Source organism: Fundulus heteroclitus, chromosome 24 (genome assembly GCF_011125445.2).
Source record: "Fundulus heteroclitus isolate FHET01 chromosome 24, MU-UCD_Fhet_4.1, whole genome shotgun sequence".
Lineage (NCBI taxonomy): Eukaryota > Metazoa > Chordata > Actinopteri > Cyprinodontiformes > Fundulidae > Fundulus > Fundulus heteroclitus.
In genome coordinates this window covers 12481957-12506236 of record NC_046384.1, presented here as the reverse complement: position 1 = coordinate 12506236, position 24280 = coordinate 12481957, and the positions used below count along the sequence as shown (strand labels likewise).

The 24280-nt window shown below is 39.8% G+C and overlaps 2 protein-coding genes and 1 long non-coding RNA gene across 3 annotated transcripts in view; 2 read left to right on the top strand and 1 right to left on the bottom strand.

The window, feature by feature from the left end:
- The window catches only part of LOC105921477 (protein-tyrosine kinase 2-beta), a 29488-nt gene extending 14768 nt beyond the window's left edge, over window positions 1-14720 (top strand). The window contains exons 17-30 of the mRNA XM_021313440.2: window positions 1550-1650; window positions 1766-1881; window positions 3046-3146; window positions 3226-3315; window positions 6258-6462; window positions 6544-6649; window positions 6879-6911; window positions 8985-9104; window positions 9261-9293; window positions 10131-10155; window positions 11404-11444; window positions 11590-11724; window positions 11849-11929; window positions 14139-14720. Of these exons, the coding sequence (XP_021169115.2) occupies window positions 1550-1650; window positions 1766-1881; window positions 3046-3146; window positions 3226-3315; window positions 6258-6462; window positions 6544-6649; window positions 6879-6911; window positions 8985-9104; window positions 9261-9293; window positions 10131-10155; window positions 11404-11444; window positions 11590-11724; window positions 11849-11929; window positions 14139-14387 (1436 nt within the window). The 3' untranslated portion in view covers window positions 14388-14720. The remainder of the gene's footprint in view (window positions 1-1549; window positions 1651-1765; window positions 1882-3045; window positions 3147-3225; window positions 3316-6257; window positions 6463-6543; window positions 6650-6878; window positions 6912-8984; window positions 9105-9260; window positions 9294-10130; window positions 10156-11403; window positions 11445-11589; window positions 11725-11848; window positions 11930-14138) is intronic.
- LOC110367472 overlaps window positions 1-19037 on the bottom strand; it is a 27161-nt gene extending 8124 nt beyond the window's left edge. Inside the window, exons 1-2 of the long non-coding RNA XR_004928018.1 lie at window positions 18747-19037; window positions 16844-16912 (exon numbers count right to left, since the gene is read on the bottom strand). This is a non-coding gene — a long non-coding RNA (uncharacterized LOC110367472). The remainder of the gene's footprint in view (window positions 1-16843; window positions 16913-18746) is intronic.
- Window positions 17664-24280, top strand: LOC105921474 (inosine-uridine preferring nucleoside hydrolase). The gene is made up of 8 exons (XM_012857202.3): window positions 17664-17763; window positions 20440-20617; window positions 20699-20878; window positions 22137-22248; window positions 22369-22505; window positions 23680-23757; window positions 23869-23985; window positions 24056-24280. The coding sequence occupies exons 2-8, from the start codon at window positions 20441-20443 to the stop codon at window positions 24206-24208; spliced, it is 954 nt and encodes a 317-aa protein (XP_012712656.2). The 5' UTR covers window positions 17664-17763; window position 20440; the 3' UTR covers window positions 24209-24280.

The window sequence follows — 24280 nt, the reverse complement described above, 5'->3', positions numbered from 1 at the left end:
TCACTGCCATGCATGTTCGGTGGAAGAAAAGAAGATTATTCTACTACTGTTCACCGAATGTAACGATGTTTTCTCTAGGAAGGGAGAAAAAAAAACATCCCCAATCACATGACGTTTCCACACAGCTTCTCAAGTCCTCTCTTAATCATTTTCACTGACAATCGTAAGGCGTAACCCTCCAAATAATCTACATGCGTCCGTTTCATGGACTCAGATATCAAATGAGGCATGAGATACAAGTCCTTCATCACACAAGTTCAAATCTAATAACAATAGTGTAAAAACTGACAATGCTGAAGAGGTTTTTTTCTATTGGGATGTCCAAGCGTTTCCTAAAGTGGTTATTATGGTAAACATCTCTATAAATGAACAAAAAGTCCAAACATGTAATTCCTGAATCCTTCAACATACAGACTAAAAGTCTAGTAGGCTTGTAACACTTGGCACAGGTAAAGAAAGCACCTCACCATCCCCCATATTCACCAAAGTCTGAGACTCAAGGAGGTTTGGCCTCAAAGAAGAACACAGCTAACACAAACCTATTTAATCAAAGTTCTTAATTAATAAAAACAGTTTGGCCTAAATATTTAGTGTGGTTACACTTCCGGACACTGATAACAGCCGTCATATTATGTGACCGGCTACGTGCCTGTGTCGTCTGATTGGTCAGATCTGGAAGGCCAGATATGTATGCTGTAAACGTGTGCTGGTCTTGTCTAGAAGAGAAAGATCTAGCGTACAAAATATGTCTAACCCTGTCCCCTAACCCTGAGACAAGCTGCCGTGTTTTGTAGGGCAGGGGGTTTGGTTCTTAGAGTCCGCGGCTGCAGTTGGGTATACTTATATCAGACGACACGCAGTGGGTATGATTGGATCTGGATAGGCAAGGCAAGGCAATTTTATTTATATAGCACAATTCAGTACAAAGACAATGCAAAGTGCTTTACATAATTAAAATATAGCAAAAATAAAACAGAATAAAAGCAAGTAGGAATAAAATGTAGATAGAAAATAAAACTTAAAAAAAAATCTTAAAAAAATAGACCACAGGTCGACGCAATTGGTCGAAATAGGTGTAGCTCAAAATAAGAGAAACTGGTGGCCATTTTGGCTCAATGGTGTTAAGAATTATCACTTTATTTTCCAATGGTGACGTTCAGAAAACAAACTTATGTACTTTCGGACCATCGCGGGTCCGAGGGGGGCTAAGGCAATGTTTTGCATCTTTAAAAAACACCAAGTACACCAACTTAACGTTATACAGATTATTTAAAACAGACTGATATTATCAAGTCTGTTTTTCTGATTATGCTCGTTCCTTACAACTGATGGAAAGACAACATTTAAGTATAAATTACTACATCAGACCAGATTAAAAGAACATTTTGATACATAAATGTGGCCTAATAAAACATTAAGGTGCTTAAAGTTTATTTTCAAAAGGCACTTTAGCGAGATGTGCCTGTCGGTAACATTATCTGTATTAGATTGTTTAAATTCAATTACAGATGTTATGTTTTAGTGATCCGTGTTGATTGCTTTGCTGCAGACCTTATGAAAAACCTGGACCACCCTCACATAGTGCGTCTCATTGGGGTCATTGAGGTTGATCCTGTCTGGATCGTCATGGAGCTCTATGAACATGGAGAGGTGAGTAAAGATGTGTTTGAAAGCAATGCTAGCTGCTTTTCGTGTCTCCGATCTGATTACTGTGAGGCACTTTCCCTGCATCTGGTTAAAATGCACATATTTGTTAATCCACAAGTTGGGAAACTACCTTGTGGAGCAGCAGTACATCCTGACCACAGCGCAGTTAACCCAGTACTGCCTCCAAATCTGCAAAGCCTTGGCTTACCTGGAGGGACTCAACATGGTACACAGGTAACACAGCTAAAGTGTTTTAGCCCCTTAACACTTCTCGCCAACCCTGGGGAAAGATGCGTAAAAAGCCTTAGATTGAAAAAAAAATCTTTGATTGCAGCAGCATAATCTCGCACTGAAAAGTTTTGAAAGAGGGACAAAATCCCAGGTTTAGATTAAATGAGTAAAATTCCTGAACTGAAGCTTTTTTAATGTGTACTTTACTTTTCTAAGTTGCCCAGAGTCCAATGACATCGCCTGCTGGCGGTGGTCAGAGGGCCCGGTGGCACCGGCAGCCTCGCCTCTGTCAGTCTGTGATCCTATTTCTTCACGTTAAACATTTACCCCGCTAGATCTGTCAGAAATGTGTCATTATGCTACTGCAATAAAAGCTGGATTCCTTTGAAGGCTTTTTAGGCACCTTTCCCAGAAAACGTCTGACATTTTGGTGATAAACAGGTTGTTTAAACCCTTTAATACAGGGGTGTCAAACATACGGCCCGCGTGTCGGTCCCGCCCCGCCGAACAATTTAGTCCGGCCCGGTGGCTGAATGCATTATCATTATTCAACAACAACAAAAAAAAAGAGCTCATCAGATTTGACTTTCACAAGTGGAGCAGTACGGCTTTTGCCATAGTGCTCCGCTTTATTTATGAATGTGAATAGTTTTATTATGATTCATGCGGGGATTATCTGAAATGATATGGACACTACAATGGGAAAGTAGGAGAGGAAAGGAAGAACAAGGAAAAAAATGAAAAGGTGAAAGAAAGAGGAGATCAAAGGAAGAGAATGATAAAACAATTATTTAAAAAAAAAGTACTTTGTTTAATTGAAAATCTGCAGTTCCTATATTGTCCACGAGGGGCGCTGTGTTTTATTCAGCAGATGGTAGCACTGAGCTTCAGATGTGGAAAATTGATATTCAATCATTTCTTAATTTTTATCTGTTTGATGTATTTTGTCATGCACTTTTATTAGTTGTATTTAATCTTGTAATGAGTTTACTCGTGTGGCCCTCTTGAGATCAGATTAAGCTGAATGCGGCCCCTAAACCAAAATGAGTTTGACACCCCTGCTTTAATAAATCAGAAGCTCAGCAAAGTTCTTTCAGTAAAATCTAAGTTTCTTCAATATTTTTTAAAATTATATTTTAAATTTTATACAATCATTTGTATTTGCAGAGATATCGCCGTTAGAAACATCCTGGTTGCTTCTGCTGAATGTGTGAAGCTCGGGGACTTTGGACTGTCTCGCTACATTGATGAACAGGAATATTATAAAGGTACGTATTGTAAAAATGGCTGTAAAAACACAATATGTTCGGTCTTTTTCTGAATGCCGTTCTCTTCCTCTATGTGCAGCCTCGGTTAGTCGATTACCGATCAAATGGATGGCCCCTGAATCCATCAACTTCAGACGCTTCACCTCATCTAGTGATGTCTGGATGTTTGGTGAGACGCTAACTCATCTTCATACAAACTAACAGACTTCTTTAAAGGTTTAAATTTATACGCAAATAAAACAAAATGATGAAAAGTTTGAGTACTGTAACATTACAAACTTTTATGCACATTTTTCTAAAACTATGTTGTTATGACCTTGTGGAAGAAAATCATAAAGCTAAACCCTAAAATAAGACCAAATGCGTGAAATCAGAACTAAAGACCAGAAATAAATGTGAAAGTCATCGAGTCATGGCTATTTTATGCCACCACATCATATTTGACACCGTCAGTCATTTTGTTTCACTGCCTCATCAGTGCAAAGTCTTGTTTTTGAAGCCATAACAATATTTTTAGGTTTAGGGTTTTTGCACATCAGGATAAATCTAAACCATTTGGTCTTCATCAGATAAGAAAATCTGAGAAATATTTAAAAAAACAAAACCAACATTTAATACCTCCTTCTAGTTCTGCCTTTGCATCAGTGACAGAAGTGCAAAGTTTTGGAGGAAAATTACAAATATTGATTTAGTAACGTTAAAATACTTGATCTCTCAGTCAAAGCTACAGAAACCGAGGCTTTTTTCTATTATTTATCTTTATCTAGAATGTAGATTATACTAGCGATAGCAAATAAATATTAAATGGAAATTCATCCAATGGCGGAGGATTCAGGAGAAATGTTGCACTAGAACAGTAGTTAGGAGACTTAACAAACCAGCACCCTAAGGAGGGATTTAAAAGCGCTCCATGTTGAGTCCATACATGCACTGCATAGTCCTCCCCACAACTATTTTATATCAATGAGCCACGCAGCAACAGTGCAAGTCTAATTTTTCTCCACATAGTGCTTTGCTTGTAGAACTTTAAAGGGGGTATATTATGCAAAATCCACATTTTTAGCCCTTAAATACATTTTGTTGTGTACTTGGAGTGTCCAGGAGTGCAGAAACTTTGAATGTAGTCTCCCCAGGAGCTGCGTAGATATCTATATATTCTTATATTTCTCAAGCTATTCAGTTTTCTATTACATTTTTTTTAAAAGGTTACTTCTCAGTATTTGCTATGGAGCTGCTAAAAAAAGGTCATGGACTTCCAGCTAACCAGTCTCGTTAATCCGACATTTTTATTTCTCAGAGCGATGTTGTAGTCCAAGGATACCGAAACTACAGGTGGATGAGTCAAAATGTTCATCATACCGACCCCCAGCATACTATAAAAATAGCCGAGCGGGGTGGAAGGGAACGCTCTGCGACCTGGAGGGGGGCGAAAGGTGTGAAGGGCTTCCTTCAGATGTAAAGAGACAAGACAACAAACGAGTTGGTCTCAGACAATCTTAATGACAGGGGTAAAAATGAAAATGAATTAATGAGGAATTCACATCAAACCATTGCAGTTCCACTTTATGTAGACCACAATTTAATGATTTCAATGTGAAAAGGAGGAACTGGAAAACATCCCCCCTTTAACTACAAAACAGTACATTAGCTTTAAACACTTTACACAAAGGACTCTCGGTCCTTTGTTTTTTCACCACAACTTGTTTAGTCATAAAAAAGTCCCTTCAAGCTACTTAATAAAAGTCATGAAGGGCAACAACAGGACATGCTCACCTGCTTTTTGCTCTAAAATCATCCACAACTGTGGAATTAGATCTAATATCCCATAACATCTAAGGGTTTATATAAAGTATTTCTATTTGCTTTTTTATGATCAAACCTCTGGTTTGTGTTTTAGAAACTCCATCTTTAATTCATACATTATACTCTAATTTATGTGCTAATCATAATGGACAGAAGCTTGGCAAATAATGGAAGGAGCATCTCAACTTCTGCAAAGTGAAAATGTGCCCTCGTTAAAGATTCCGCAGCTCCTTGAAAAAGTATTCAACCCCTATTTCTATATATAATGTTACACCATTATATATAGAAATAATGCATAGTTGCTAAGTGGAAGAAAATGATACAAATTTTCAAAACTGGAAAAGTGGCATACATCTAGACTGAACCTCTTATTCTCTTACACACTAACATAATCTCAGAAAACACAGCTCCACATGTCATTTGAAATCTAAAAGAGTGGATAGGAAGATTGGGGGGGGGGGCAAATAAGGGGCAACCCTTGAAGAAAAATCTGTTAGAGACTGCAAAAGATTTAAGACTGGCGCAGATGTTCCCTTACAGCTATACGTCGACCCTACAGCCAGAGCTACAATAGGATAGGTTAGAGCAAAGCAGATTCAGGCCTTAAAACGGCCTAGTCAAAACCCACACTTATATCCAATTATGCTAATTAGCAGAAAAAGAACCCTTAACCTCCATCGTGCGGCTGCCGATACCTTTGGTCTTGCTAAACCCTCACACACCATGACGTGTTTATGTTCGGTGATGCTGCACAGCTTATCGCTCGTTTAGACCGAAGCTTGGTGCCAAACGGCAGGCGTGGTGGTGAAGGGGCGGTGCTTTTTTATTTATTTTTTTTATTTTTTTTTAACAGCCACAGGGTGTGAACCATTGGTCGTTTTTAACACGCCAAATTACAGACCTCTGGGGTCAAATGTAAAGCAGTTTCTATGAAAACTGAGGTTTTACCTAAAGAGGTACAGCAGTCATTCTACTCTATTTATATCTGTGCTGCGATAGTCCAACCAAAGTCAAGACCTCAAGCAGGAACTTAAGAACTTGCAGAAAAGCAACAGCACTTCCCTGCAGTGACAAAGTCATACAAGCTGATTATATCATTGGTGCATTTTTAAAATGAATTCTCCTTGAATATTTAAAGCCATCTTCTGCATTGTGTTTTTTTAAATGATAGAGGCACAGTCTAATTTGTCATGTGCCCCTTGCACGGCTCGTCATCTTTACCTGACGTAAACACCTCCTAAATACCAGAATACAGATATTTAAAGCCAGAATTTCTTATAAGTCATCCACGGTTGTGTCTTCAACCAGGGGTGTGCGTGTGGGAGATCTTCTCCATGGCCCAGCAGCCGTTCTTCTGGCTGGAAAACGGGCAGGTGATCAACCAGCTGGAGTCAGGGGTCCGGCTCCAGAAACCGCAGACGTGCCCGCCGACCATCTACGGCCTGCTCACCCGCTGCTGGGCCTACGAGCCGCACAGCCGCCCCACCTTCGGAGAGCTCGTCCGCTCCTTCAGGTGCAAACCCTCCTGATGTCTGGTTTTGACTTCTTGATTATTTGTCCGAGAGAAGATTTTCACAAGTTTGCTGTTCGACAGTGAGATCCACAAGATGGAGCTGGAGCAGGAGACCGACGTAAGAAAAGTTAGGTCCCTCTCCTTCTCATCCGCCATAAACCCCAGCCGCGCCGAGCCTCCACCGAAGGTACCACAGTCATGCACTGTCACCATGAATTCATGTGGGTGTGAAATGCCTCCTCGGCACCGCAGGCATGCGGTGCCGAGGAGGTGGTTCTTGTTTTTTTGTTACTAAATCATACATTCCATCTAAGGATATTTTTGCAGCCAGTTCTTGTGTTAGTTCTCTTTTCTCTTTCTGTTCGTATTTAATTTGTGCAAAATGAAACGTTCTTTCTCCGTTTCTCCACCATCAGCCATCCAGGATTAACACCCTCTCACGCAAAAAGGTAACCAAACACACACGAGCAAACATCTGTTTAAAAGATGCACATCCCATTGTGTGCTGCCCTCCACACTTATTGACACCCTGAGTAAAGATGTGCATAAAGTCTTCCATTGATGCAGCATGAAAATAAAATGCTGTAGTTGGCGTCAGGCAGATGTTTTTGGATCTTATTTAAAATGTCACGGTGCTTCAGAAACTCCATGATTACATTATAAGAGAAACAGGCCCACAGCATCATAGACCCTCCACCATACACAACAATGAGCAATAGGGTCTGTTTCATTATAGACGCACCTTGAATATTTGTTTCCTAAAAAAAGCTAAATATTTAGGCTGCGTTCACACATCAGGCAAATATGACCCAGATCTGACTTCTTCACGGCCTATTCTGATCTTTTCACCAAAAAAAAAAAAAAAAAAAGAAGTCTGATTTGTGCCCCTTCCATATAAGGTACTAAATCGGATAGATAATCTGATAGTTTTGTTTTTGCCTGCGGTCTGAGCTGTCATGTCACATTTCATACGACTTTTATCTCACTGCACATCCACACAGACTTCTCTACGGCAGTAGCAGTCATGTCTCCCCAAAAGGCCTTTTCTCATAGCTCAACAATTTCATAATAACACAGAGACGCGTGTATCTACTGTTACTTTATTTTTTAAACTAAGTTTTATTGAACGCTACTACTACGCGAAAGTACCCCGTCTCTTCCGGCCGCGCACGCGGATCGCTTTGGGGTTGCGAACCGTTCGTACTGAAGCCTGATGGTGATCGCATTTAATTAGCAGTGTGAACGACCACGCAAAATAATTAATAATGATTGGATTTCAGGGGGGAAAAAATAAGATTTGAGAGTTGTTATGGGAAATAATGATAACTGATCCCCCAGCAACCCCATGAGGGAGTAAGCGGGTCATAAAATGACCATAGTCCCTATGGTGCTGATCAAAGGAGAGCCAAATAGATCGATCAGATGTGGATTAATATGATCCAACAAAAGATCTCTATACTGATTGATACTGAGATTTTCCTTACTTTTCCAATTCATGAGGATAGTTTTCTTTGCGATACATAATGCGGTGAAAGCCATGTAAACTATTTTTTATTTCCAGAGGGCTTTCCTCAAAGTTACCCAGCAAGCAAACTGATGGGGAAGGTGAAAATGGATGGATGGATGGATGATCACCCAGTTACTTGTTATATAAAAGGAAACGGTGATCCCATCAAGTTCCAGCATTTTATTCAGAACCAGGGCAGAGGTGAAGTAATCACACCCCTGGCTGGGTCGCAGCCTGCCTCCCTTCTGCTCCCAGCCCTGGTCTCCTCTAAATCTGAGGCCACCACCTCCCTGTACATTGATATGAGCAGAGGTAACACAAACCCATCGTGATCAAAACATTTACAGTCCCACACAGAGGGAACCAGGGGAGAGTTTTTGGTGCAGATGGGTCGGAGGTGAACTTACCACCCAAGCTGTAATGTTTCCATTCACAAGCAGCCAGATGACCGTCTAATGAAAACCCACGGTTCCAGTTAAAGGTCCCAGTACAGTTCAGCAATCACCTCATGTTCACATTCATCATGTCTGGAAAGAAAAAAGTATGAGGAGCAACATACATGAGCCTCACTGAATTAAATTGTTCTCGTCTTTCCCCTTTTTAAGTGGCACTTAAATCATGTTTATCCTTCAGGGTAACATATAGACAAGTCTTACTTGTGCAAAGTTCCTCTCCTGACTACTTTTTTAAACTAAAATACATATTTTGAGGATGAGAATGTCAATAATTTGCCAGTGACCCCCCCCCCCCCCCCCCCCCAATGAAATACATTTACTTTATTAAAGGACAAACTTTTCTAAAGGGTTTCTGCACATCTGTCGCATGGGGAAGCAAAAAGTATGTTAAACACCTTCGCTAAAACAGAAGATCAAAAAAATAAAATGTGTAAATATGCAAATGAGTTTTATTAGAACAAGTTCAAGGACGTGGAAAATGTTGTGAAGTTTGAACAAACGCTGTGGGTCTAAAATACGCTCGCCAAAAAAAAACACGGTTTAATTTCATTTGTGTTTAGGTTCCAGAGAAAGACGCCAGGACTTTGTGGGAGAAGGAGAGAGTGGAGGACACTTTACAGAGACAGAGGCGAGAGATGCTGATGGACAAGCAGTGGCTGGAGCAGGAGGAGAGACAACTGGTGAGAGCCGTCCCTCACTCGCAACAAAAACACGCACGCCTCCATGCCAGGTGTGAGGCTGATGCCGAGGCGCTACAGCAGGGACACTGACGACCACAGATGCCTTCACTGAACCTTCCTCATGTTGGTTCCTGTATTTTTGTCTTTCAATAACAGGACCCTGTTGTGAGGCAAGATTCACAAACCAAGGTACATTTTCTCACCTTCTCTACCATATTTGAGCGTATAGTTTGAGTGGATGTATGCCTCTTACTGGCTCTGCATGTTTCCCATTGATCCAACTGTTGCATTACTGTAGAAATGTCAAATTCAGAAGTAGGAGTCACCCTCATGCAGAGGAAGGAGGGTTTGCCTCAGGCCGTGCACCAAGAACTACAACTAAATGCACTAAAACTTTGTGTTAAAAAGTGCAGAAATGTCCCAAAATCCTTTAAAGGTCCTATATCATGCTTTTGTAAGCCTTCTAAAGTCAACAATGGGCATATATATGACGACATATTGCTTTTGGCACTGTGGAGTATTCATTTGGTACAAAATATTAGTTGTTCTCTGGTGCTGTTTTTCGCCACATCTCCCCATGTGGGGTCGCCCTCCAGTCGCTGCAGCATGGTATCAAAAAGAGCCGTCGCTGTGCAGACTAGGTGCTAAAAGAGCCACTTCGTCTCAACTTTGAGCAGAAAAAATCGCGCTCTGCCTCGCCTCATCGCTTGTTGGGCCTGTTGTTTGCTGGGCAGGTAGGTACTTCCTGGAGGGAGGGGGGGGGGGGGGGGGGGGGTAATGACTGCTGTACGTGGAGCCGGTCATGGCCGATCACTTTCCAGGACAGGGAGGGGCTGCTGCTTAGGCATAGTTCATAAGGATTACTCAGACATGCATGGACCAAGCAAAACACCACTTTGGACATGATTTTCATGCTGGAATAGCATCATAACGTTGTTAAAAGCTAAAATAAAAAAAGTTGATTTTGAACGATATAAGCGCTTTAATTTCCTGCTTCTCTAATTTGCTATTTTTTTTTTTTTACAGCTTCCTGAAAAAGGGCCAGGAAATGGTGAGTCCAGGTCATCAGTTTTATTTGGTAGCTTGTCTAATCCCATCAGCAGGACTAAAGAAAGTTTTAGATTTTCAGCAAATTTTTCTCCAAATAAATGTTTTTTTTTAATCCATGCTTAGAATGTAGCTGCATTTGTTTAAGATGAAAATAGAAAGATATAAGAAACAACACGTAAGACATAACACCCTTTGAATCTAATAGATAAAAAGCATGTAATAAAGGACAATTACTTTTAATTTTTTACAAATATTCATATGAATATTCATTTAAAGAACATGTCTACTTTCTCTTATTTCTCTGATTTAAATCCTAAAACACCAGTTTTTAAATTTCACCATAAACAAGCTCATTTAATTAACCTACATTAAGTCACTAAATTAACTTTTATTAGAAGGTATTTATTTAATGTGTTGATTTTCAATTAATCAACTAATGTATTTTTACTATATAGATCCAGTATTACTCATTACAGCAACAGGACATCAGAGAATGTCATTGCAATGGGATTTTATGTGATGGACAAACAAATTAGATCATTACTGCAAAGAGGAAGGAAATTTATATTCATCCCCGTTACTATGATGCAACTAAATAAAATCCATGCACCCAATTGCCTTTAGAAGTTCCCTCATATGTAAATACAGTAACATTACTGTGTATAATTTAACCTTAGCATAAAGGCAGCTGAGAACCTTTTTTTTGGAGAGGTTTAAAGCAGAGTTAGGTCCATAATCCGTCTAACCTGACAACATGGCACCTATTATTTCGACAAAAAAGGCCTCTAGGGAAGACCAAAGCTATTTTAATAAAAGGAGCCATAAGAAGTCATGGTGCTCTGGTGAGGTGAAAACACAAGAACAAAACTTTTTTAAACAAAAACTTTTTGAACAAAACAGAATGTGTGGAGGAATATATCATCCCCACCATTATCCTCTCTGGGGGGCCTGATCCAAATGCACGACGCACTTTTCAGATCTTTCTTTGTAAAAAATGTTGAAACCCATTAAATATTTTCTGTCTACTTTACAGCTTTGCTCCATTTTCTACCCCATCGCATGAAAACTTGCAGTTTCAAAGTGATATAAATGTCATTAAGTTCAGGAGCTATGAATACTTTAGCACATTTTGGACCAAGTGCAATGACATGAAGTAACACCACCAAATTAAAAAGCTATAACGTAGCATCTAGATAGCCTTTTAAAGAATGTAACCGAATGTAATATTTGTTTTATTTTTGTGTGCCAGGTCCCCCAGAGAAACCCCCGATGCCTCCATCAATCTCCCAGGTAAAAACCTCATCCTCATGTTAGCTGAGATAATCTGAACATTAAGTCATTTTCACAGATTAAATGATTCAGGAAGTGAAAGGTCTTTCTGCAGTCACGGTAAAAAAAAAAAAAAAAACAAGGCCCCGTGTTTTTGCTGCCGCAGCCTCGGGCCACGGCGGAGCTGGACCGGTCCGGGGATGAGGTCTACACCGCCGTCATGGCCATGGTGAAGCAGGTGGTGCAGCTGAAGAACGACGTCAACTCGCTGCCCGCCTCAGAGTATCCCACCGCTGTCAAGGTACGCCCTTCTCTAAGTCTAGGTGACTCCATGTTGGCCTAAAGATCAGAAGAGGGCGCTGTTATGAACCATCTTATCCTCTTCTTCACCTTTTCCCCACCTGTCCTCCCTTTGCTGCCTGCAGGCGGTAGGGATCACTCTGCGCAGCCTGATTCAACGCGTTGACGACATCCTGCCGTCTCTGCATAGCTCAGTCACCACAGAGGTAAGCGCTAGATGTTAAAGGCCCACATGTTTTCACACCCCTGTGCAGCAATACCTCTTTGTTCTGACCTTTCATCTACAGAGGCTTTCCTGCCCACTCCCACAGCAGCTAGTGGAGGCATTCCTCCATTTGACTTAATCCATCCACGTTGTGCAATGCAAAAACGTCCTTCCCTTCAGTGGAAGCAAGAACTAATTCATTGCTGACTCTTGTTAGTTTGTGTGGTTTTTTTCTTTAACATTTAAAACATAGTTTTCCTTGCTGATCAACTATTCCTCTTCATTTCAGTGAAAGTGAACGGAACAAAACTGAATTAAGGGGTAAAGATTTCATCTTTCATGAAACCCTTTCCATATAATATGATTTCTGATACGTACCATTACATTTTTTAACCAAAGAAATCTGCTGAAATCAAATTAATTGAATCATTTAACTTTGTTGCATAAGACTGCACACCCTTAAAATGATCATTTTGGTTCAGGTTTAGCGTTGAGTCGTTTTTGTTGGGAGTTTATTAGGATCCCGTATCTTGACTTGGATAAATCTGCTCTCTCTATCCTGCAAAGGTTCCCCAGATCACTCAGATGGCGAGACCTCCAGGATACGCCACAGATTTTCTGTCAAATTGACTTCCTTTTTGATCTTGTTTTTCCTTTAATAAACATTTGTCCTCTAAATTTCAGTGAAATTAACTTTAAAAACTCCATTAAAGGGTAAAGAGTTCATCTTTCTGATGGTTCTAGAACATTTGCACAAATAAAATGCCATGATAAAGCACTTTAAACCTCTTCCCAAATAAGGTGATTTCCATTGTGTACCATTCCACTTTTAAACTAGAAAAATGTGCTGGAATAATAATTTGCTTTTTTTTTAATTGATAATTTCCGCCAGCGGCGGTTCAAGACCAAATTTACCAGGGGGGCCAAAGTGGAGCCAGTATTTTATCATAAGGGCACAGAACAATATAATTAAACAATGAAACTGGGAAATTTTTAATTGTCTAATAACATTAAGTGAGTCACTAGTGGCTCTGGAACTGCGGTTTTCAGACCCCTGATCTAGAAGACTAAAACTGTGATCCCAGCTCAACACGGCTGAAGCTAAACGTGACACGTCTTAATTTTTAAACCCTTGTTAGACTAAAACTGTAAAGGTAAAAAAAAATTAAATAAACTATTAAATAATATAAGTGACCAATCAGTTATGGTTTCTCCGCCAGTGCATATAATCATAAGAAATTAATTTAATGTTATGCCTTTAGTACAGGGGCCATAACAGGAGCCAGGACCATTTCTGTAGGGGCACTGGCCCCTGTTGGCCCCCCTTCTAGAACCGCCCCTGATTTCCTCTCTACTGTTGAGTCGTCTTTGGTGGGAGTCTATTAGGATCCCGTATATTGACTTGGCTAAATAAGCCCTCTCTATACTGCAAAGGTTCCCCAAATCGCTGAGATTGTGAGAACCTCTCTTGTCCACAGTCCCGTCAGACTGACTTCTAGCGAGGCCTGCAGAGCTTTAATTTTCTGCTGAGGAAGTCATTCTTTTGTTCTTTTTGATGCACGCTTGGACCCACAGTGATGCTGGGAAAAACAAAAACCCATCATTACCTTCCAGCCACGTCCAGGTTTTGGATCAGAACCGGCCCGTGATTAAAACTGTTCACAATATCATCCCCCTTCAGAAATTCACCTCACTTCCATGTAAAGAGAATGAACCCCATATCATGATGCTACCACCACCATATTTCACTTCAGGTGTGGTGTTCTTTTGTTTTTGTGCAGTCAACAAGGATGTTTTTCTTGCAAGACAAAAAAAAGTCAGAGCTTGAAGAAACATCCTAGCAGCCTATCGGACCAGTTTCCTTCTCACCTTCACATCCATCCTAGTAGCCCCAAAATTAACTTATGCAACAAGGTCATTGGAGCTTTTTACATTTTCTTCCTTAAATAAATTTGTTTTTCACTTAAAAATTGAAGATTTTTTTTATAAATGAGTTTTGAAACTAGGTATATCCTTTTGAGTACACCTCCACAACATGCATGCTCTGCTTAAAGGCATCATGTATAGTTACCCGACTTGTTCAAAAGGTTTCAGTGTTTCACGTGTAAAATAATGTCCGAACATGCACCACACACAATACTCCATAAACCATCAGCAATTATCGTCTCAGACGGCTTAACGTAACTTCTTGACTTTCCCGGCCACCTCAGATCGAGGGCACAAAGAAACTGCTGAACAAGGACCTCGGCGAGCTGATCAACAAGATGCGGCTCGCCCAGCAGAACTCTGTAACGTCGCTGAAGGAGGAGTGCCAGAAGCAGATGCTAGCAGCCGCTCACACGCTAGCGCTCGACTCCAAAAACCTGCTGGACGCCGTGGACCAGGCTCGGGTCCGGGCCAACCTGGCCAAGCCCAAACCCAGCTCACAGGATGCAGGCGCAGACGAAGCCGGCGTATAAGAGAGAATCCCTCTTCCTTTTAGAACATGTGGAGGCTGTTCTGTTTCCGCTTTGTAAACACAGACAGATGCTTGTAAAGTTAAACTGAAAAACCTTTAAGGAAATGTGAAACTATGTAGAAGCAGTTTGTTTTTGTTTTTGTTTTGTTTTTTTACTGCTTATTCTTGATTTTCAACGTTAAACACTGTGATAACGAGCAGCTCCTGTTCGAATCATCTGGAAGCAAAATATTTCTGTAATATTGACGCATCACAGCAATTATTCCCCTGCGGGAATAGTTCTGAGTGTGAGCATTTTGTAAATACTTTGAATAATAAAAATATCTATATTGACCCCTTTCTGTCAGCTAAGCTTGAATATTTGACTTGAAGGCGCACTTTGTAAGAATACATGCAGCCAATGTCAGTGTAAAAAAGTAACAGTATTCAAGAAAAGCATTTAAAAAGGCCAGCCACACCCATTTTATTACCTAATAAAGATTTATACGAAGCCTTAATTGTATTTAGTAGCATGATCTCCAACTGACACATCTGGAAACTAGTTTAAGTGCATTTAAGAGCTATGTAGAAAATGTTTTGTTTTTTTTAACTGTGGGGGGAAGCTGAAGAAAACCCACGCATTTACGGGGAGAAAATGCAAAATCCATGCATAAAGACCGCAGATCAGATTCAAACCCAGAATCATCTTACTGCTGAGCAACAGTCCTTCCATCTGCACCACTGTGCCATTTAGTAGGTACTTTGTTAATCCACTTAAACGAAATTATTGCGCTATGACAGTGTCAATAGAAGAATTTAAAACAAAATAGATAAAAAAAACACTAGTGTGCACTAGTATAGAGAGATCAGAGATTTGTCATTTATCTACGCACAGTACACAATATAATTACATAGAGAGTTGAATAAATGTGAGAGAGGAATATCCAGATATTATTGTTTGCTGAAGAGCAATGAGTTCCTGCAGCGCCCTGAAAGTGCTTCTGTATAAAATGTCCAGAGCATGAAGCGGGTGGGAGGTGTTTCTGATGATAAAGGTAAGTTTTTACATCTTTAAACCACCTGGTTTACAGGTGTCTAAAAACAATAGACTGCTCCATGTGATTGCTGCCCGGGTACGTGTGGATAGAAACGATCTGCACATTATCTACCAGGACAGTTAATGGAGCGGTAAGTCAACGTTAATTAGACAGGAATGCTTCCGACTGCAGACCTTCAAGCCTGGGAGGCTTTATGTGAGTTTGAGGAACAAGTGCTGATGGTGAATAAAAGAGTACGTAAAAATGGTGACTCTATGTCTGCCGTTAGTCTGAAGAAGGCCATTGTGTCAAAAACATTATAATAAAGTGCTAACATATAAGCACACTTTGTTTGCAGACATACATCGTCCTACGTTTGCAGGCTGCAGCTCGTAGGGACGGGTTTCAACAGGTTGTGCAAAGCAGAACACTGTCAAGGTTGTTTATTAACGCACTACTGGGACATTATGTCAGCCATACATGAACGCAGACTGTTTTGGGTTTCTCTTTCTTACCAACAAAGATGCAAAAACGATTTTTATGGGAAAATTCAGATTTATTTGAATAACTACAAGAAACCTACTGATCTATTTTACCAAACCTGAACCTCTGGGATTTTCTACATTAAATAAAGACTCTGTCTCTACGTCTCTACTGGCATACCCTGAAGGAGACGTGTGTCCTTACAGGCTAATTTGCTTCCCTGGTTTCTTCTATTTTATGCTTTTTTTTCCCCCCCTCACAGTTAACACTGTCAGAGCAAATACGTTTTACTGTAGGAAAGGATAACCTGAGGAAATACAAACTCAGCTTCCACTCCGGCTTGAAGCAATCCTTCCTCATATCATCTCAGAGGACCGGACTGTTTGTCCAGAGCAGAAATTCTTACTTTAACTTGAGACGACTGATCAATATCATTTATGCTAAAGCTAACTCTTCATCCCCAGAAGCCGTAATATCGACGTAAAACGATCGATTCAAGTGGGATTACATTTTTCACTCACTTTGTAAGTTTGGTTTTGGCCCTAACGTATTTCAGCTCGTCAAGCTTGTTTACACTGATCCATCTGCCTCAGTTTATACCAACATTAACACATCTGAGTATTTTCCTCTTCACAGAGGAACAAAATATCCAGTGAGTCCATCACTTTTTATTCTAGCTATAGAGCCTCTTACCGTAGCTCTTAGGTGTAACAATCTGATTTGATTGAATTTGACTGTGTAAAGTGACTTGAGATGACGTGTTGTGAATAGGCGATATATAAAGAAAATTAAATTGGGCTGAATTGAATTTGGCAAAAAAAACAAAACATTTATCCACAATTCTTTGGGAGGACTACACTGTGGACTGATGGGACCTGAATGGGTTTTTTTCTTGAAAGCCTGTGTCCCGTTATATCTGGTGTGAAAATAACAGAATTTTAGTAAAAGTAAATCATACCTCCTTTTAATGCACGGTGGTGGTAGGATGATGGTCTGGGGTTGCTTTGCTGCTTCAGGAGTCGGATGACTGATGGAGTCCAGATCCTTTATCCTGACGGAGAATAACCAGACTTCAGTTAGTGACCTTAGGTTCAAACACAGGTGCACCAGGATGCAAAATGAAAGTTCTGTAGCAGCCTAGCCAAAGCCCAGGCTTAAATATGTCTGGAACGCTGTGGCGGGACTTTAAATAGGCCGCCCATGATGAAAACCTCTCAATGTGACTAAATGAAGATGATTCTGCAAAGAGGAGTGGACCATATTTCCTTTACATTGATATTATCAAAATGCTTGATGGCAGTTTTTGGGTTTAGGGGGCACTTACTTTTCCACCCCTAATATATGAAATCCTTTGGATCTGCCACCTTTACTGTTTCATCGGGTTGTCTTTGTCTGGTTTTAAAATTGTTTGGATGAGCTGAAACGTTTAGGTGTGACAAAGAGTTAAAAACATTTACCATTTACTTTTTTCGCAGCCCTGTGCTGCAGATCCCACTTCAGGTAAAGTCGGTGTTATTGCAACATAGTGATTATGAATTGTGTTCCTTGTTCCTTGAATCCACAAACTTGTAGCAATAATCAAGAATAAAAGTCCACGTTGTTGAATGCAGCTACAAATGTGACATTTCACAGCTACTCACAATGACAGAACTGAAAAAACAGGTCACATTCTCTTTGTAAAACACATCGGGTCAGGATGGATATTTATTAGTGGTGCATTTCATAAGTCTCGTAACCCAACCCGACTAAATGAAGACAGTTTGTCCCCGTGTAGCATCTGGGTTCGTGTCCTCAGGGTTGGGCTGTTCTCTATAAGAGAGAGCCTCAGCAGCTGCTAAAAGCCATTCCTCGTTCTTTGTGTGTGCTACCTCTCTCCAGGTGAGATGCTTACTCAGATTATAATTTAATTTTAAAATACATCATACAATGACAGCAGAGGTCATTTATGACAGTAAAATGCTTTTTTTAATGTATGTTTTAAATAGTACTGAATGTACCGTTACATGCGTTTGTTGTATTTTAATAGGTTTATGACATGCTGTCTATTTTTGTGACAGCTAAACATATAAATGGTGTTTTAAAGGGATCAAATAATCCTTTAGTTGGTTTTATTAGGCCAAAACCAGTTGCAATGCAACCAGTTCTCGGGGTGGATGGGGGTTTTGGGGTTTGGAGCGAGGTGATCGGACTTACCTATGCTGCTCTACTTGTAAGTTAAAGTTATTTTTTCCTCAATGTTTAGCGTAAAAAAAAAAAATCCCCTCTAGTCTATAGTTTCCTCTGGGCGGGGGGGAGTGGTGATCCGGTTCAGCGAGTTTTGTACCAACACATTTAATCACTGCTGAACCAGAAACTGGACTGGGTGTTCTGAACGTATCAAGCTGCTCTAGATTAGTTATACTGCATCCTAACTTTTCATTTATTTTCATCTTTATCTAGATTTTACTGACTTCTCCATGTAGTTAACGCCATGTTTGAGTTCATCTACATGAAAACATCCAAGGTTTTATACTACGATTACAACCCCTATTACAAATCTAATTTACGTACATTTAGACACCTGATCTGAGAAAGAAACATGAACTAATTTCCCTCGGTGCCTTAAACAGACGGTCACACCCGCAAACTTTAAGAGGAAGATCTGAAAGTTTAGGCGGCTTGCTCAGTCGGCCCCGTTTTGCCTCTTTCTGCATACTTTCGGCAGTACACATAGTTTTTGGAAATTTTTTTTTTTTTAGGTTTTCCAACCAAATTGAACAATACTTAATTAAAAGCAATCCCTTTTTCTTACTGAAACTCCAGAACAAAGCCAAGCATCCAAGAAAAAGATAACATTACATGGATTTAAACCAAGAAGTTACCTCTAAAGGTTGTTAGAGGTTAGCCTGCATGCATCATGGCCTCCTCTGGTATGAGCAGGCTGCAAACTTTCCAGCTAAAGATGTGCATCTAGTGCAGGAAATAAGCTTTTTATCTTTCCATGGGTCTCCACATTATCCAGCTAACCTTTCTTTTTCTTCCACTGCATTACCCGCTACCACTGCCATCCAAGTTTCTATTCATGGTAGAAGTCTGCCTTGTAATTAAAGAGTTTTTAGGGCACACAGGGGAAAACAGGTAACATTTTATCTCTCTTCATCACAGGTTCTCCTTACTATTGGTTTGATCTCCAGAAACATTTGGCTTTTCTTCTTTATGTCTGTCATATATTATCTCCACCAGCGTTTAGCTTCTCGGGTAGCATAAGTTAGCATGTTCTAAATGCAGCAACATATTCTCGTTTTTATAGATTTTGGGTGCGATATTTGTATTTAAAAATGTCTGCCAAGACGGATTTAGAAAGAATAAATAAAAAAAAAACAGTGTTTCCGGGCATTCTGCGTCACCATGGAGGACTGATTGCTTACAGCTGTGAGTCTACGCACTGCGGTTACTTTACCCACCACAAGGTGGTGCTGTAGGCCAAGATATGATGCAGCAGAAGAAGTAACGGGAAGCGCCATGGAATAAACCAAATACATCGCCGTCTTTGATGAGTCTTGTAATAATTTGATCTACATTGAAATTTAAATACAATTCAAATTAAATAAAACGTCAACTTTTTAAATTTCTAATTTAAATTTCCTTTTACCACAAGATTCCATATAAAACTTGGATTTGTTGCTGATTAAGGTTTTAGCTAGTCTTCTTGTCTCCATAACACAGTACACTTAAAAATGACTAAATGTGTCTCATACTGTACCTTAAGGTAGGCGCTAAAGAGACACTTCTTCAGTTTTTTTCCACCAGGTTTTCTCTCTGATGAACACAATACCCTTACAGCCTGAATACTCAGGCAGCTACACAACTGTGAAACTAAATAAGCATAATTCATTTTTTTCCAACTCACAACCTCCCCTTTTCTTCTCTTTATGTATAAATGCGTATGCATACTTCACATTTCTCTCAGTCAGTATTATGCACCCCTTTTGTTTAAGTCCATCAAATTTGGGCATTAATATCTCTGCAGCCAAGCCAGTGAAATAGAATATCTTTAGATCGATCGATAATTAGAATATGTATTTCTAGGAGGCTTGTTTGTCAGTACTTTTTGAAAAGAGCAAAAACCTTTAAACTGGTATTAAACATGCTTTTTATTAATCTCTCATTTCTACATGAAAAAAATAGCTTTTTTATTGGTCTGATGCAATATTCTAATCGTAAATGGTGTGCTTTTATTTGCTGGGGGAGGGGGGGGGTCCTAATTAACAGAAAGAAAGGCTTTAAAACATCAATCATCAATCTGTGTTTCCATTGAGGAGTTACTGAAGTTAATGAACTTTTCAGTAGTATTCTAATTTATTGGATATAATTGGATATAAACATATTTACACTTAATTTGTTTACCTCAGAAGTAAAAAATGTCAAATTTTGACCAAGAAAAATGCACAGGAGAGATTCTCAAAGTCAGATATCATAATTTGGAAGGTAGTAAAGCAATAAACGTGAAAACCAACCTGGCTGTCTCCCACAAAGGGAGGATTGTTTTCAGTGCTTTAGTTTGGTTCGCTGTAGGATGAAGAAGCTGATCCTCGACGTTGACACCGGAGTCGATGATGCTCAGTCCATCATGATTGCCCTAGCTGCTCCAGATGTGGAGATTCTGGGGATCACCTGCTGCCATGGCAACACTCCTTTGGACAACGTCCTCAAGAACACCCTGCGTGTCCTGAAAGTCTGCAACAGGCTGGACGTGAGTCGGCACAGGACATTTGTTGGATGTGGTTTGTTCACATTGGCGGACGTTTCTGCTAATACGCACTCTGTCCAACAGATTCCAGTTTATAAGGGTTTCTCCAGGCCTCTGCTGGCCAGCAAACAGCACGCGTCGGATTATCACGGGAAAGACGGACTGGGGGACGTCCCAGATCCAGATAGTCCCGGGGTGGAGCTGCTGCAGAAGAAGAAAGCCGCACAGGCGATGATTAAAATCGCAAGGGAAAACCAGGGAGAGGTGGGAAAGACAGACACAGTCACACAAATATATGCTCTCTATAAAGGAATAAATGAGATAAAAATACTAAATGTTTCCTTTTGAAAGACAAGATTTAAGCACTGGGTGTCAATAATTTCAGTAATTTATCTTTGTTATATTTTTCTTGGACCATAAACTAAAATGTATGCCACTCCATCCAACACAATCATCGTTATGTTGAAACTAAGTCACCGCAGATAATTTGAAAATATGTACATTATCAGCCTTCAAAACATGTATAAAGGTACCAATCTCAATATGCAGAATTTCATTGAAAATTTATTTTAATTCAGTAATTTTGTTTATCAAATTTAACTTTTCTGTTTGATTTATTTATGTTTCTTTATGTTTTGAGCAAATATTTATATTAGTTTTAATGATTAAGGCTTACAACTACTGAAAACCCCAAATCCATCTTCTCAAAGATCCAGGCTCTTAAATATCACCAATAGAAAAATGTATTTTCAGTGCAGAAATGGATAGTGATAACTATGTATTTTAATCTACACAGTCATAGGTAGAAGTGCTGACTCAACAATATTGTTCATCATTGCCACCCTCCACAAGGCAGATAAGACACACAAGATTACTGCTAAAGAAGCTGGCTGTTCAAAAAGTGCTGTTCAAAGCATTAAGGAAAGTTGAGTGGAAGGAAAATGTATGGTAGAAAAAATGTGCAAAAGCAACTGGGATAACTGCAGCCTTGAGAGGATTATGAAGCAAAGCCTATTCAACCTAGTTTTTTGTAATATTTCAGTTTGGATTTTCATTTTAATTATCTGCCCTTATCATCAAAAGTAAGACACATAAACTCTTAATATATATCCCTCTTTTTGTATAAAACCTAAAGTGCTGAAATGGATGGCTTTTGTGTGATATTGTGAGTTAATGAGATGCACCCGTCATTTCTTACAGAATGATACTTAAGAAATGTTTTTCACTGCTAAAAAGATTTTAAGAAATGAGGATTTTCCATAAAAAGAGAGATCCCTATTTTGTGAGAAGCAACACTAGAAGATCTACTGTTGGTACAGTGAATTAACAGCAAAGCTAACATGAAATTGTTTTAAAATTGGCAAACCGAAGCTCACTTCTGCCGCTGTAATACGAATAAAAAAAGGCATCCTAGATCGCCTCATTACGACATAATGCCTCAAACTCAACAGCTTATTAGGAACTCTCATAAAAACATCTCTATAATGCATTAAGTGCGTTGTTCTAATATTGCTGCCTGCAGGTGATCCTTGTGGCCACCGGACCCCTGACTAACCTTGCCGTCGCTGTGCAGCTGGACCCTTCCTTCCCAAAAAAACTGAAGGCGCTCTACATCATGGGAGGAAACACTGACTGTGGGCTGAATCTTTTTTCTTTTTTTTTCCTTCAAAAATCTGTTTTTTTTTTTTATTGCATCCTGATAATTTGCAGCGTATATGTGAGGTTTACCCACCTGCTGTATGTGCGTTCCACAGCGCGGGGGAACACCACAATGTGCGGAGAGTTCAACTTTGTGGCTGACCCTGAAGCGGCTTACATCGTGTTGGACCGCTACACCTGTCCCACCTACATCGCCACCTGGGAGTTCAGCTGCAGGAGCAGCCTCCCATGGGTGAGACCCGAAACACAAACAGAACCAAGGCATGTGGGCCTCGCTGATCAACCAAATGACACCATTAGGGAATATATTACCCTTTTTTAACAACACTAATTCTAGCTTTTTGCTACATACCCCACATAAGCTAATTGTCTCCAAAGTATTCCTGAATTGTTTAAGTTTTATTTTTAAATTTCTTTTCTTCTCAGGCGTTTAAAGAAAGGTCCTATAAATCTGAGTTGAAACAATTGTCATTAAGAAAGGAGTTTGAGAAAAGGGAGGAATTCACACTTTTGTAACCACAACGAAACATCACTTTCTCACAGGAAGGAAACATCCGGTGAAGGAGTCGTCAACAAGCTCCATTCAGCCAATCAGATGCAGACTTAGAGAAACATGTCACCACATCAAATCACACAATCAAAAAAAAAATTTGTTGTCACGTTTACCATATAATCAATGTAGATTATTTCCTGAGCTGTTGAGGAAATAATACACAATTAATCTTTGAGTTTTGACATTTTTATGACATTTGAGCATAAAACGTAACTTAATTACTAACTATACATAAGAAGAATTTTCTTCATTTTTAACTTCATAAATCCTGACTCAAGCCCCACTTTAGAACGAACACAAAAAGCTAATGTGTTCCTGTCCCTAAAAAGTGTTGTGCTAAGAAGTTTGCACTAGAAATGTGATTTTTTTTTTCTGATAAGTGGTTTTAACCAACTATTAATTATTTTTTCCACAGACTTATTCATTATGGGTGAGAGGTTATTATTTGAGCCTTGGCAAATCAGTAGATGTACAGTATCTGCAAAAATGTCTCCACCTAGTGGAAAAACTATTTTAAAAAGTACACCCCTGAAGAAAAATCACCAAGGAATGAGGAATAAATAAAAAGTATAAGTCAAATTGCTGCATTAGCCTCTTCAAAAAAGCAATTTGAATTAGATTCAATGGTATAAAGAATGTTAAAAAATTTAGTTTGACAAGTATTTGAGTGACTGGAAGGAAAAAAAATACAAATAAATATTTATTCCCATCAAAATACCCAACCTGCCGGCCATTTGCATCACCACAGCCCAAGTTAGGCCAAAACACAATTCAAGCACGAACCCAGGAGGGCAAAATGTGTGTAGAGATCATATCTGGATTGAATACTTTCAACTTTTAACTTCCCTTTCAGTCTTTCTGCGACGAGCTCCTGTCCCTGCAGACAGAGAAGGCTGCCTTCATCAAAAAGATATCAAGCCTTTCCATGAAAGTAAGTTTGGTGTAATGTGATTTTCTCACTGCTGAGAAAATCTGCCTCTGCTCGCAGCTGCTAAACATCCTTTAAAACACGCAACACCATTCTGCTTTACTGTGTGCACAGAAAGCTCGCTCACCCGAGTATCAAAAGGAAATCATAGCTGGAAAAGGCTTCAATCCTTGTGACGTCTTCGCGCTCGCCGCCGCCATCGACGATGGGTTCATAACAGAGAGCGAAGAGGTGAGCGTCCGTGACCGCCACTGGTGCCAGTTTCCAATCCAGACTCGGTTAAAGGTGATTCCTCCCGCAGGTGGCAGTGACAGTAGAGCTGGATGGGAAACACACCCGGGGCATGATGGTCCTGGACTACATGGAGCAGCTGAAGAAGGACCACAAGGCCATCATCATGAAGGCCGTCGACCTGGAGAAGCTGAAGAAAATGTTTTTCAACGCCATGAAGTAGAAAAACCACAATGTAACATGCAGAGAACGTGAAAACGGCTCCTCCTAATTAATAAAAACTAGACAATTTGTA